This window comes from Heptranchias perlo, chromosome 3 (genome assembly GCF_035084215.1).
Source record: "Heptranchias perlo isolate sHepPer1 chromosome 3, sHepPer1.hap1, whole genome shotgun sequence".
In the NCBI taxonomy this organism is placed as follows: Eukaryota; Metazoa; Chordata; class Chondrichthyes; order Hexanchiformes; family Hexanchidae; genus Heptranchias; species Heptranchias perlo.
In genome coordinates this window covers 54,509,014-54,523,242 of record NC_090327.1, presented here as the reverse complement: position 1 = coordinate 54,523,242, position 14,229 = coordinate 54,509,014, and the positions used below count along the sequence as shown (strand labels likewise).

At 44.7% G+C, this 14,229-nt stretch overlaps 1 protein-coding gene across 1 annotated transcript in view; it reads left to right on the top strand.

Annotated features, from left to right (window-relative positions):
* The window catches only part of greb1l (GREB1 like retinoic acid receptor coactivator), a 339,711-nt gene that overhangs the window by 204,676 nt on the left and 120,806 nt on the right, over positions 1-14,229 (top strand). The window contains exons 9-11 of the mRNA XM_067979743.1: positions 483-641; positions 12,207-12,323; positions 13,132-13,269. Of these exons, the coding sequence (XP_067835844.1) occupies positions 483-641; positions 12,207-12,323; positions 13,132-13,269 (414 nt within the window). The remainder of the gene's footprint in view (positions 1-482; positions 642-12,206; positions 12,324-13,131; positions 13,270-14,229) is intronic.

Sequence of the window (14,229 nt, the reverse complement as noted above, 5' to 3'; positions counted from 1 at the left end):
AGGCCCCTTCACCTAGCTTTCTCAATAAAAAAAACAACCCTAAATTTCCCAGTGTGTGCCCTTGTGCTATTCAGAGTGGCATTGGATTTCATTTAGAGAGTTTCAGGAAAATAAGAATTTACTTTTCATTTCTCAGAAACAAAATGTTATTAGGAGTCAGGTTTTTAAGGTAACGCTGTTTCATATTCTTCATCTCACTGAAGTTCCTACAAATAGTTTCATCCTCAGGTAGTAACCAACAAAGCTAGTATGTGAGATCGAGTAGCGAGTGTGTCCAGCAAAAAGCACAAAATTAAATATTGATGATATTAAAGCAGGACAAAGAATCAACACCAGTTTCACAGTCATCATGTCAATGTACTAATGATATAAAAAACTTGTTTAAGAATGTCCAGTAACTCCAATATTAATTTGATCTGGTCTTTTCTAAAATCTTTAATGTAAACTTGTCTTTTATAAGTACTTGTTTATGTCTTATGTAGCACCCTGTGCAAATGGCCAGTCGTCTGGATCTGTGCGAGTTAATGGTAATGCCAATGGTAATGGCAGTAGTGGAAGATCCAACCTTTTCAGCGCTTCTTTACCTCGACCTCAACCTCTTTCAACTTCATCAAGTCCTGGCTTGACCTCAGGAGATAACAGTAAGGACATTTTATAAGTTTTAGTGACTGCATGTTATAAATACAGACATAAGGCTTTGTGCTTGTGCGATATCATTACACCCACATTAACTTATTTATGCAAAGTAAATTTCCATATGCATTATGAATATATCTGATCTTATCCACACCAGAAGTGCCACACAATCACTTTGATTCAAGTACCTTCATGATAGTCACATATTTAGTCACATTCTCACATTAGAGATACAATCTGTGGGATGGAATATATCCAGTGTAAAGTAATTCATTATGTCTAGGATATCTTTGATGGGAGCTCTAAGTTCTGTCACATTGCCAAGCTGGAAAATTTCTGTATGTTACTTTAAATACACAGGGTAAATATGTTTTAGAAATAACTAGTTAGGATGGAAGCTTTTACCAAATAACAAGTTGAGCTTGGAGCCTACCTGATAGTAAGAAAGCAAGCAAAGTTTTTGAACTGTAGATGAGTCAGAATGCAGTAGCTTAGTCTGAGATGCGAATCCAATTGCACTGTTGTCACAGCATTAATCGATATGTCAGGCCTTACTGAATTGTGAACTGCTACTGTATCAGTAATGGTGGCCATGGAACTACCAAATTGACGTAAAAACCCATCTGGTTCACTAATGTCCTTTAGTGAAGGAAACCTGCCGTGCTTACCTGGTCTGGCCTATATGTGACTCGAGACCCACAGCAATGTGGTTGATTCTTAATTGCCCTCTGAAATGGCCTAGCAAGCCAATCAGTTGTACAATCTCATTAAAAAAGGTCATAATAAGAATAATACCGGACAGACCACTCCGCATCGGACCATTAGGCACCGGACACAACAAAGGCAAACCAAGCCCAGTCGATTCTGCAAAGTCCTCCTCACTAACATCTGGGGACTTGTGCCAAAATTGGGAGAGCTGTCCCACAGACTAGTCAAGCAACAGCCTGACATAGCCATACTCATAGAATCATACCTTTCAGCCAATGTCCCAGACTCTTCCATCACCATCCCTGGGTATGTCCTGTCCCACCGGCAGGACAGACCGACCAGAGGTGGCGGTACAGTGATGTACAGTCAGGAGGGAGTGGCCCTGGGAGTCCTTAACATTGACTCTGGACCCCATGAAATCTCATGGCATCAGGTCAAACATGGGCAAGGAAACTTCTGCTGATTACCACCTACCGTCCTCCCCCAGCTGATGAATCAGTCCTCCTCCATGTTGAGCACCACTTGGAGGAAGCACTGAGGGTAGCAAGGGCACAGAATGTACTCTGGGCGGGGTACTTCAATGTCCATCACCAAGAGTGGCTCGGTAGCACCACTACTGACCGAGCTGGCCGAGTCCTGAAGGACATAGCTGCCAGACTGGGCCTGCGGCAGGTGGTGAGCAAGCCAACAAAAGGGAAAAGCCTACTTGACCTCATCCTCACCCATCTACCTGTCGCAAATGCATCTGTCCATGACAGTATTGGTAGGAGTGACCACCGCACAGTCCTCATTGAGACAAAGTCCCGTCTTCACGCTGAGGATACCGTCCAATGTGTTGTGTGGCACTACCACCGTGCTAAATGGGATAGATTCAGAACAGATCCAGCAGCTCAAAACTGGGCATCCCTGAGTCGCTGTGGGCCATCAGCAGCAGCAGAATTGTATTCCAGCACAATCTGTAACCTCATGGCCCAGCATATTCCTCACTCTACCATTACCAACGAGCAAGGAGATCCACCCTGGTTCAATGAGGAGTGTAGAAGAGCATGCCAAGAGCAGCACCAGGCATTCCTAAAAATGAGGTGCCAACCTGGTGAAGCTACAACTCAGGACTACATGCATGCTAAACAGCAGAAGCAACATGCTATAGACAGAGCTAAGTGATTCCACAACCAACGGATCAGATCAAAGCTCTGCAGTCCTGCCACATCCAGTCGTGAATGGTGGTGGACAATTAAACAACTAACGGGAGGAGGAAGCTCTGCAACATCCCCATCCTCAATGATGGCGGAGTGCAGAAGACAAGGCTAAAGCGTTTGCAACCATCTTCAGCCAGAAGTGCCGAGTGGATGATCCATCTCGGCCACCTCCCGATTTCCCACCATCACAGAAGCCAGTCTTCAGCCAATTCCATTCACTCCACATGATATCAAGAAAAGGCTGAGTGCACTGGATACAGCAAAGGCTATGGGCCCCAACAACATCCCGGCTGCAGTACTGAAGACTTGTGCTCCAGAACTAGCCGTGCCTCTGGCCAAACTGTTCCCATACAGCTACAACAATGGCGTCTACCTGACAATGTGGAAAATTGCCCAGGTATGTCCTGTCCACAAAAAGCAGGCCAAATCTAATCCGGCCAATTACCGCCCCATCAGTCTACTCTCAGTCATCAGCAAAGTGACGGAAGGTGTCGTCGACAGTGCTATCAAGCTGCACTTACTCACCAATAACCTGCTCACCATTGCTCAGATTGGGTTCCGCCAGGACCACTCAGCTCCAGACCTCATTACAGCCTTGGTCCAAACATGGTCAAAAGAGCTGAATTCCAGAGGTGAGGTGAGAGTGACTGCCCTTGACATCAAGGCAGCATTTGACCGAGTGTGGCACCAAGAAGCCCTAGTAAAATTGAAGTCAATGGGAATCAGGGGGAAAACTCTCCAGTGGCTGGAGTCATACCTAGCACAATGGAAGATGGTAGTGGTTGTTGGAGGCCAATCATCTCAGCCCCAGGACATTGCTGCAGAAGTTCCTCAGGGCAGTGTCCTTGGCCCAACCATCTTCAGCTGCTTCATCAATGACCTTCCCTCCATCATAAGGTCAGAAATGGGGATGTTCGCTGATGACTGCACAGTGTTCAGTTCCATTCGCAACCCCTCAGATAATGAAGCAGTCCGTGCCCGCATGCAGCAAGACCTGGACAACATCCAGGCTTGGGCTGATAAGTGGCAAGTAACGTTTGCGCCAGACAAGTGCCAGGCAATGACCATCTCCAACAAGAGAGAGTCTAACCACCTCCCCTTGACATTCAACGGCATTACCATTGCCGAATCCCCCACCATCAACATCCTGGGGGTCACCATTGACCAGAAACTTAACTGGAGCAGCCACATAAATACTGTGGCTAAAAGAGCAGGTCAGAGGCTGGGTATTCTGCGACGAGTGACTCACCTCCTGACTCCCCAAAGCCTTTCCACCATCTATAGGAACATAGGAACAGGAGTAGGCCATTCAGCCCCTCGTGCCTGCTCCGCCATTTGATAAGATCATGGCTGATCTGTGATCTAACTCCGTATACCTGCCTTTGGTCCATATCCCTTAATACCTTTGGTTGCCAAAAAGCTATCTATCTCAGATTTAAATTTAGCAATTGAGCTAGTATCAATTGCCGTTTGCGGAAGAGAGTTCCAAACTTCTACCATGCTTTATGTGTAGAAATGTTTTCTAATCTCACTCCTGAAAGGTCTGGCTCTAATTTTTAGACTGTGCCCCCTACTCCAAGAATCCCCAACCAGCGGAAATAGTTTCTCTCTATCCACCCTATCTGTTCCCCTTAATATCTTATAAACTTCGATCAAATCACCCCTTAACCTTCGAAACTCTAGAGAATATAACCCCAATTTGTGTAATCTCTCCTCGTAACTTAACCCTTGAAGTCCGGGTATCAATCTGGTAAACCTATGCTGCACTCCCTCCAAGGCCAATATGTCCTTCCGAAGGTGCGGTGCCCAGAACTGCACACTGTACACCAGGTGCGGTCTAACCAGGGTTTTGTATAGCTGCAGCATAACTTCTGCCCCCTTGTACTCTGGTCCTCCACATATAAAGGCCAGCATTCCATTAGCCTTATTGATTATTTTCTGCACCTGTTCATGATTCTTCAATGATCTATGTACCTGAACCCCTCAGTCCCTTTGGACATCCACTGTTTTTAACTTTTTACCATTTAGAAAGTACCCTGTTCTATCCTTTTTTGATCCAAAGTGGATGACCTCACATTTGTCTACATTGAATTCCATTTGCCACAGTTTTGCCCATTCACCTAATCTATCAATATCGCTTTGTAATTTTATGTTTTCATCTACACTGCTTACAATGCCACCAATCTTTGTGTCATCGGCAAACTTAGATATGAGACTTTCTATGCCTTCATCTAAGTCGTTTATAAATATTGTGAATAATTGAGGCCCCAAGACAGATCTCTGCGGGACTCCACTAGTCACATCCTGCCAATGTGTGTACCTTCCCATTATCCCTACTCTCTGTCGCTTTTCGCTCAGCCAATTTCTTAACCAAGTCCGTACTTTTCCCTCGATTCCATGGGCTTCTGTTTTAGCTAACAGTCTCTTATGTGGGACCTTATCATATGCCTTCTGGAAGTTCATATAAATAACATCCATTAAAATTCCCCTGTCCACTACTTTAGTCACCTCTTCCAAAAAATTCAATCAGGTTTGTCAGGCACGACCTACCTTTCACAAATCCATGCTGGTTCTCTCTGATTAACTGAAAATTCTCGAGGTGTTCAGTCACCCTATCTTTAATTGTGGACTCCAGCATTTTCCCCACAACAGATGTTCGGCTAACTGGTCTATGATTCCCCGGTTTCCCTCTCTCTCCCCTTTCTTAAAAAGCGGAGTGACATGTGCAATTTTCCAATCTAGAGGGACAGTTCCTGAATCTAGAGAACTTTGAAAGATTATAGTTGGGGCATCTGCAATGTGCTCACCTACTTCCTTTAAAACCCTGGGATGGAAACCATCTGGCCCTGGGGATTTGTCACTCTTTAGTGCTATTATTTTCTTCATTACTGTTGCATTACTTATGCTAATTTTATCGAGTCCCTGTCCCCGATTCAATATTAGGCACAAGTCAGGCGTGTGATGGAATATAGTCCACTTTCCTGGATGAGTGCAGCTCCAACAACACTCAAGAAGCTCGACACCATCCAGGACAAAGCAGCCCGCTTGATTGGCACCCCATCCACCACCCTAAACATTCACTCCCTTCACCACCGGCGCCCTGTGGCTGCAGTGTGTACCATCCACAGGATGCACTGCAGCAACTCGCCAAGGCTTCTTCGACAGCACCTCCCAAACCTACGACCTCTACCACCTAGAAGGACAAGGGCAGCAGGCACATGAGAACAACACCCCTGTATATTCCACTCCAAGTCACACACCATCCCAACTTGGAAAAATGTCGCCGTTCCTTCATTGTCGTTGGGTCAAAATCCTGGAATTCCCTTCCTAACAGCACTGTGGGAGATCCTTCACCACATGGATTGCAGCGGTTCAAGAAGGCTGCTCACCACCACCTTCTCAAGGACAATTAGGGATGGGCAATAAATGCTGGCCATGCCAGCGACGCCCACATCCCACGAGCAAATAAAAAAAATACTCATTAAATGATTTAATGCACAAGTTGCACCATTTTATCTTGAGCATGATTGACAGCTGTTCATTGAGAAAACATTTGGGCTAGAATATATACTGCAGACTTTCCATAGTATGTTTGGCTCCTTATTCAATATTTTGGATTCAGTTCAGTTTGATTCAGTTCCTGGAATTGACAGTTAGGCCTCAGTTTTAACTCCTCCTCTTCCCCCCCCCCCCCCCCCCCCCCCCCAATGGGCAGGAAAAGGTTGGGCGAGGGGTTAATATTTTGAAATTCTGGATCACGCCTCCAACCGGCCGTTGTAATATTAACGATGGCGAGTCATGTTATCGACGAGGCTCCTGCTGCAGAGATGGGAGGCTCATAAATAAATGCAGATCGGTGCCCTATAATGCAATTGGGACCCCGATGTGATTTTAACTACTGCTGCACAGATTTCACAGATGTTGGTAAGATCGCTGGGGAACCCTGGCAGGATTTGATTGGGGCTGCTCAATGTGCTGAATATAAAGGGGCCACGATGTCAATAAAGCTGCAATATTCATAGGTGATCTTTTACTTCATTGTGGGCTGTATTCTGTAATCACTGTTGGGTTTTGCTTACAATTTGGAGAATCTTTATAAAAAAGTCAGAAAAGCTGAGTATGGGTGCTGCGTTAGCTGTACTCTTGGAGTGAAGAGGAGGAGAAAGAAGAGCAGCAGCAAAGGCGCTGCAGGAGGGCCACTGAGAAGGCAGCAACTTCTCGCAGAAGGCCTTATCCCACCTCACAGGGTCTGCAGACAAAGGCTCAGCTTCCTTGACCTGCCTGAGGAGCAGTGCTTCAGGAGGCTCAGATTGTCACGGCAGACCTTTGCAGCTTCCTGGAAGAAGACCTGCTGCTTGCTGGACCAGACAGGTAAGCTATGCCAGTGACAGTGAAAGAGACCACCACCCTCAACTTTTACACTTCTGGATTCTCCCAGGCTGCCTCGGGCAACATATCGAGGGTGTCTCAGTCAGCCACCCACAAATGCATCAGGCAGATCACAGGTCCTATATTTGATAGGGCCAGCCGATATATTTCATTTCCCACTGATGACAGCAGTCAGACTGAGAGAGCATTAGATTTTGCAGCTCTGGCTGGCTTTCTGCAAGTGCAGGGTGCCATTGACTGCACATACGTAGCTATCAGGGCACCTTCTGACCAGCCAGGAGCCTTTGTTAACCACAAGGGCTTCCACTCAATGAATGTGCAATTTATATGCAACCATACGAAGAGGTACATACAAGTATATGCCCACTACCCAGGGAGCTGCCATAATGCCTTTATTTTAAGGCAATCCAATATCTCCCCAATATTTCAAACTGGCATCAATCTTAGAGGATGGCTGTTTGGGGACAAGGGATATCACCTTCTACCATGGCTGATGACACCTCTTCGAAACCCCACCATTCCACAACAGAACAGATACAACAGCAGCCACGTCACTACAAGGTGCATCATAGAACTGGCCATTGGGGATGCTTAAGTTAAGGTTCAGGTGCTTTGATAGTTCAGGAGGCTCTGCAATATTCACCAGCCAGTGTCTCCAGAATTATTGTGGCATGCTGCGTCCTCCATAATATCGCTCAACAGAGAAGACTGGAAGTGCAGGAGGAAGAAGACCTGCAGGATTCATCATCTGATGAGGAAGAGGATGGTGAAGGGAACGCTGGAGGACATGACGGACGGTGTGAGGAACATCTTGCGGCCTGAGATGCAAGGGATACACTCATGGCACATCGTTTATATAAACACGTCTTTCTCCTCCCTCTCTTCCGTGACCAGATCCCCTTTCACTAATGCTTGCAACCTTCCCTCCATTGTTTTTGAATCCTCCACTTTTTTACCTTAAAATCATCGAAATCAACTTCAACATCAAGGACATAATGACAAGGCAAACACAGAACTTGTCTTGAAAGCACATGGCACACCAAAATGACAAAAGTGAAAAAGGTTTAATGTGCACAAGAAAACAAATAGTTCCAAATCAAGTAATGAAATTCCCAAGGGTCAACCTTAAGTGCTCTTTTTAACCAATGACTTCCTAGGTCTACCACTTCTTTGGGGTTCAATCCCAATGCTTTGAGCAGAGCTGGTAGTCGGCTACTGTGCATCTTCTTGGGACTGTTGAGATGTTCGCAACCGATGACCTCGGAGTGCTGGAGCCCGTGAAACATAGAAACATAGAAAATAGGAGCAGGAGTAGGCCATTTGGCCCTTTGAGCCTGCTCTGCCATTCACTATGATCATGGCTCACCCTCTATCTCAATACCATATTCCCGCTCTCTCCCCATACACCTTGATACCTTTTGTGTCTAGAAATCTATCTATCTCCTTCTTAAATAGATTCAGTGACTTGGCCTCCACAGCCTTCTGTGGTAGAGAATTCCACAGGTTCACCACCGTATGAGTGAAGAAATTTCTCCTCATCTCAGTCCTAAATGTCCTACCTCGTATCCTGAGACCGTGACCCCTCCCCAGCCAGGGAAAATGTCCTCCCTTGCCAGACTGTCTAGCCCTGTCAGAATTTTATATGTTTCAATAAGATCCCCTCTCATTCTTCTAAACTCGAGTGAATACAGGCCGAGTCGACCCAGTCTCTCCTCATACTGTGCCTCTCCTTGTTCTTCCTACCAAAATGTATCACTTCGCTCCTTTCTGCGATAAATTAAATCTGCCACCTGTCAGCCTATTTCACCTGCCTGTCTATGCCCTCTTGAAGTCTACCACTATCCTCCTCACTGTTCACTACCCTTCCAAGTTTTGTGTCATCTGCAAATTTGGAAATTGTGCCCTGTACATCTAAGTCCAAGTCATTAATATATATCAAGAAAAGCAATGGTCCTAGTACCGACTCCTGGGGAACACCACTGTATACCTCCCTCCATGCTGTCACTGCCCCATTTATTCCATGGGCTTCAACTTTCATGACAAGCCTATTGTGCATCACTTTGTCAAACGCCTTTTGGAAATCCATATACACCACGTCAACTGCATTGCCCTCATCAACCCTCTCTCTTACCTCATCAAAAAACTCAATCAAGTTAGTCAAACACGATTTGCCTTTAACAAATCTGTGCTGGCTTTCCTTAATTAATCCACACTTGTCCAAGTGACTGTTAATTTTGTCCTGGATTATCGTTTCTAAAAGTTTCCCCACTATCCAGGTTAAACTGATTGGCCTGTAGTTGCTGGGTTCATTCTTATACCCCTTTTTGAACAAGGGTGTAATATTTGCAATTTTCCAGTCCTCTGGCACCACCCCTGTATCTAATGATGATTGGAAGATTATGGCCAGTACCTCTGCAATTTCCACCCTTACTTCTCTCAGCACCCTAGGATACATCCCATCTGGACTGGGTAACTTATCTACTTTAAGTACACCTAGCCTTTCTAGTACCTCTTCTTTATCGGGTTTTAGCCCATCCAGTATCTCAACTACCTCCTTTTACTGTGGCTTTGTCAGCATCTTCCTTGGTAAAGACAGATGCAAAGTAATCATTTAGTAGCTCAGCCATGCCCTCTGCCTCCATGAGTAGATTTCCTTTTTGGTCCCTGATCGGTCCAACCCCTTCTCTTACTACCCATTTACTGTTTTCATGCTTATAGAAGACTTTTGGATTCCCTTTTATGTTAGCCGCCAGTCTATTCTCATACTCTCTCTTTGGCCCTCTTATTTCCTTTTTCACTTCCCCTCTGAACTTTCTATATTCAGCCTGGTTCTCACTTGTATGATGAACCTGACATCTGTCATATGCCCCTTTTTTCTGCTCCACCTGATTCTCTTTATCTCTTTTGTCATCCAGGGAGCTCTGGCTTTAGTTGCCCTACCTTTCTCCCTTGTGGAAATGTACCTAGACAGTACCCAAACCATCTCCTCTTTAAAGGCCGCCCACTGTTCACTTACAGTTTTGCCTGCCAATCTTTGATTCCAATTTACCTGGGCCAGATCCATTCCTATCCCACTGAAATTGGCCATCCTACAATTGAGTATTTAGTTTAGAGGGGTCCTTGTCCTTTTCTATAGCTATTCTAAACCTTATGATACTATGATCGCTGTTCCCTAAATGTTCCCCCACGGACACTTGCTCCACATGGCCCACTTCATTCCCCAGAACTAGATCCAGCAAAGCCTCCTTCCTCGTTGGACTGGAAATGTACTGATCAAGAAAGTTCTCCTGAACACACTTCAAAAATTCCTCCCCCTCTTTGCCCCTTATTATTATTGTAATCCCAGTCTATATTAGGATAGTTGAAGTCCCCCATTATCCCTACTCTATGGCTCTTGGACATCTCTGTAATTTCCCTGCAGATTTGCTCCTCTATATTCTTCCCACTAGTTGGCAGCCTATAGAATACCCTCAGTAGTGTAATGGCACCTCTATTGTTTCTGAACTCTGATCAAATAGATTCTGTCCTTGACCCCTCCAGGACATCCTCTCTCTCCAGCTCTGCAATATTCTCATTCAATACTGCCACCACCCCCCTCCTTTCTTTCCTTCTCTATCTTTCCTAAACACCTTGTATCCAGAAATATTTAGTAGCCAATCCTGTCCTTTTTTGAGCCAGGTCTCCATTATCGCCACAGCATCATATTCCCATGTGGCTAATTGTGCCTGCAGCTCACCAACCTTGTTTACTACGCTTCGTGCGTTTACACACATGCACTGTAAACCTATCTTAAACCTTCATGTATTCTCTCTTAATCTGATCCCACCTAATACCGTACTATTTCTTACTCTAGTGCTATCTGTCTCTTCCAATCCTTTGTGCACCTTGTTTCTTCTTTCCAATGCTACATTCTGGTGCCCCTCCCCCTGCCAAATTAGTTTAAACCCTCCCCCACAGCACTGGCGAACCTCCCCGCAAGGATATTGGTCCCAGCTCTGTTGAGGTGCAACCTGTCCGGCCTGTACAGGCCCCACCTCCCCTAGAACTGGTCCCAATGCTTCAGGAATCTAAAGACCTCTATCCTGCACCATCTCTCCAGCTATGCATTCATCCGCTGTATCCTCCTATTTCTATACTCACTAGCGCGTGGCACCGGGTGTAATCTGGAGATTGCTACCTTTTGCAGTCCTGCTTATTAATCTCTTTCTTAACTCCCTAAAATCTTCCTGCAGGATCTTATCCCTCTTTCTATCTATGTCATTGGTACCGATATGGACCACGACCTCCAGCTGTTCACCCTCCCTCTTCAGAATGTTCTGCAGCCACTCAGGGACATCTCTGACCCTGGCACCAGGGAGGCAACATGGCACCCTGGACTCGGGTCTGCGGACGCAGAAACGACTGTCTGTTCCCCTAACTATTGAGTCCCCTATCTCTGTTGCTCATTTAGAAGCCGCACTCCAGAGACTTGAGCACATAATCTAGGCCGACACTCCCAGTGCAGTACTGAGGGAGTGCTACACTTTCGGAAGTGTCGTCTTTCGGATGGGACGTTAAACCGAGGCCCTGTCTGCCTTCTCAGGTGGATGTAAAAGATTCATGGCACTTCTTTGAAGAAGAGCAGGGGAGTTCTTCCTGGTGTCCTGGCCAATATTTATCCCTCAACAAACATCACTGAAAAAGATTATTTGGTCATTATCACATTGCTGTTTGTGCGCAAATTGGCTGCTGCGTCTCCTACATTACAACAGTGACTATACTTCAAAAGTACTTCATTGGCTGTAAAGCGCTTAGGGACGTCCTGAGGTCGTGAAAGGCCATGAAAACAATGTTTTATGTGTGAGCACAAACGATGAGTGTCATCACTGTCAAATCCAATCCTGATTGTACCAAACATCTGCACGCATGTATCATTTACCAGGAGTCATTGGATGCATATGAGAAAAGGAAACCTTGTCTGATGTTTTTCCCCCTCTCTCGCCCAAGGGCACACAAGCCAGTTGCAATGCCCCAATTACTGTTCCAGATAAGATTAGTACCAACTGGGGCATAATTTGTTAGGTATAATAATCCTTGTCATATGCCTCTATCTCCCATTCTTCTTTCCAGAGAATTTGCCCGGGGTGTGTTAACAATCATATTAGCTCTACTGTTTCTTTCCATAGCCACGTTATTCAACTTCATAGCAGTACTTCCAAAATCATTATGTACTGAAATTTAAATATTCATTTATTGTCTAAAGGAAATAAAAGTCCTTCCTCTCATTACTTGCAGCCATCATGACAAGCTCTGGACCACCTAAGAAACGTCATCGTGGCTGGTCTCCTGGCTCCCCTATATCTGCGCCTGCAGTTGTCCCTGTTCCAGCTGTGCGACCAATGACAAGATCTGGTAAGAAATGTCTGAAACCCCGCCAGTCTCTTTCAGGGCTGATTCTTTATTAATCAGTAAAGAGCTAATTGATGTGTCTATATTTCCCTAATTAAGACTCAGCCACGCCACACAGTATCTGCAAGTGAGAGGGTGTTGAGGACACATATTCCCAGTGTGCCAACACTGCCCCAAGGGACACAAGGGTTTCCCTGGAATGACACTTCATCTGATCTCCCAATTTAACAGCTTTGCCACAATAACCTGGCTGAGATTGGGAGTTTAAAGGTGTGATGGATCAATTGTAATGGCTTTAATACCGCAAAATATGAACTACAGGGCAACATTATGCTGTGGTACCATGATATACTGTTACACTTGCCATAGATTCAGCCTTGTTTACCATATCAAAATTTCCCAGAACAGATTTCCTCCTGTGTGGTTTACACTGAAATGCTGCCACCCTGGTCCAACCGTCAACACCTTGGAAGGACAAGTGGGTCTTTTTCAGTTAATTCCCCCAAAAGCATCACAGATTAATGTTGAGCATGTGTGTTATATAATTTTATAACTGTGTAACACATTGTATTTGGTGGTGGTATTATAAACTGGCAGGATTGAGACAAATATAGAGCTGGCTTGTGTATGACACAGATCCTAGCAGTATAATTTGGTAGTATGACTTGTTACAATGTCTTTGAGGGTTATAGAAGTTTTCACTGGGGTGACTTATTTCAGGAAACATCATGACCTGTACTGTAATTTTTTTAACATGAAAATTTTGAGCAAAATTAAAACTGGTGTGTTTCTTCATTATTTGTCTGTATAGATGCTTTGCTATCCATTCCTGTTCTTCAGTCAATAACAGCTGGGGTTTTGCAGCCACAAGCAATCCCTGCAGGGGAAACTGTTATTATCCCAGAAAATTTATTAAATAATTCTGGAGTGAGACCTGTTATTCTTATAGGTATGTAGCTTTCTTGCCTTTCCTGATCTAACAGTTACAGCATCAGTATTTAATTACTACTTAATATGAATTACATGTTAAGGCTTGTTTAAATAGTTTTAATAAGTTAAAATAAGATGGGCTGTATTGTACTGTAATGTGAGGCGAATTTTCTGAGTTCCAGCAGCAGCCTGCCAACCACGCATACCAGCAAATTAAGGCCCTATAATCCATTACAGCACTTAATAACAAAACTGTCTTTGCTAGGATAACGTTCACTGGACTAGGAGCGTGCTGATTTTGTTTTTGTGAAATGGAGAAAACTAGAAAGTTCAGCTATGCTGCAGTAATTAACTCTGCTACCTGCAAACATTTTCCTGTGTCTGATTTCAGTACGAGCATGTTCCAGTGTGTGCTCGTGTACGTGTGGTATTAGTCTTTACTATGTGGTTTGTTTTTTTGATTGATTTATTCCCCATCTCTTCTGAAGATAGTGGGAGCGATAGGATTGTCCAAGAAAAGCAGGTGTTTTTAGTCTGTTAGTGTGGCATATATTTATTATCTTTATTTGTTACAAGGAGTGGTAATGGATCAAGTTATAATGTGGTGAGACTTACTTCAAATGTTTCTTTATCTTTTCACTTAATGACTTTGAAATAAACTAATTTGTGGACTCGCATTTGGCCTTGTCTCATCATTGTGTGAGTCCACCTTTTGGGAGATTGTCGACATGGTATCCAGCTCATATAGCACGGGTTCCATTGTTACCCCCCATCCCCAAGCCCGGTCAGCCTGTCGTAGATCTAGATTTTGGGTAATGGAAATTGCTCCTAATTGCAAGCGACCCCGCGCTTTGCTTATGGGTGAAATGAGTGATGTTTAACCTGAGAAAATATCTAGGGCAGACCTGAAACTCATTGCACTTACCATCTAAGCATCCAGCTGGAGTTATTGATCACGATCAGGAGCAGCAACCTTGAT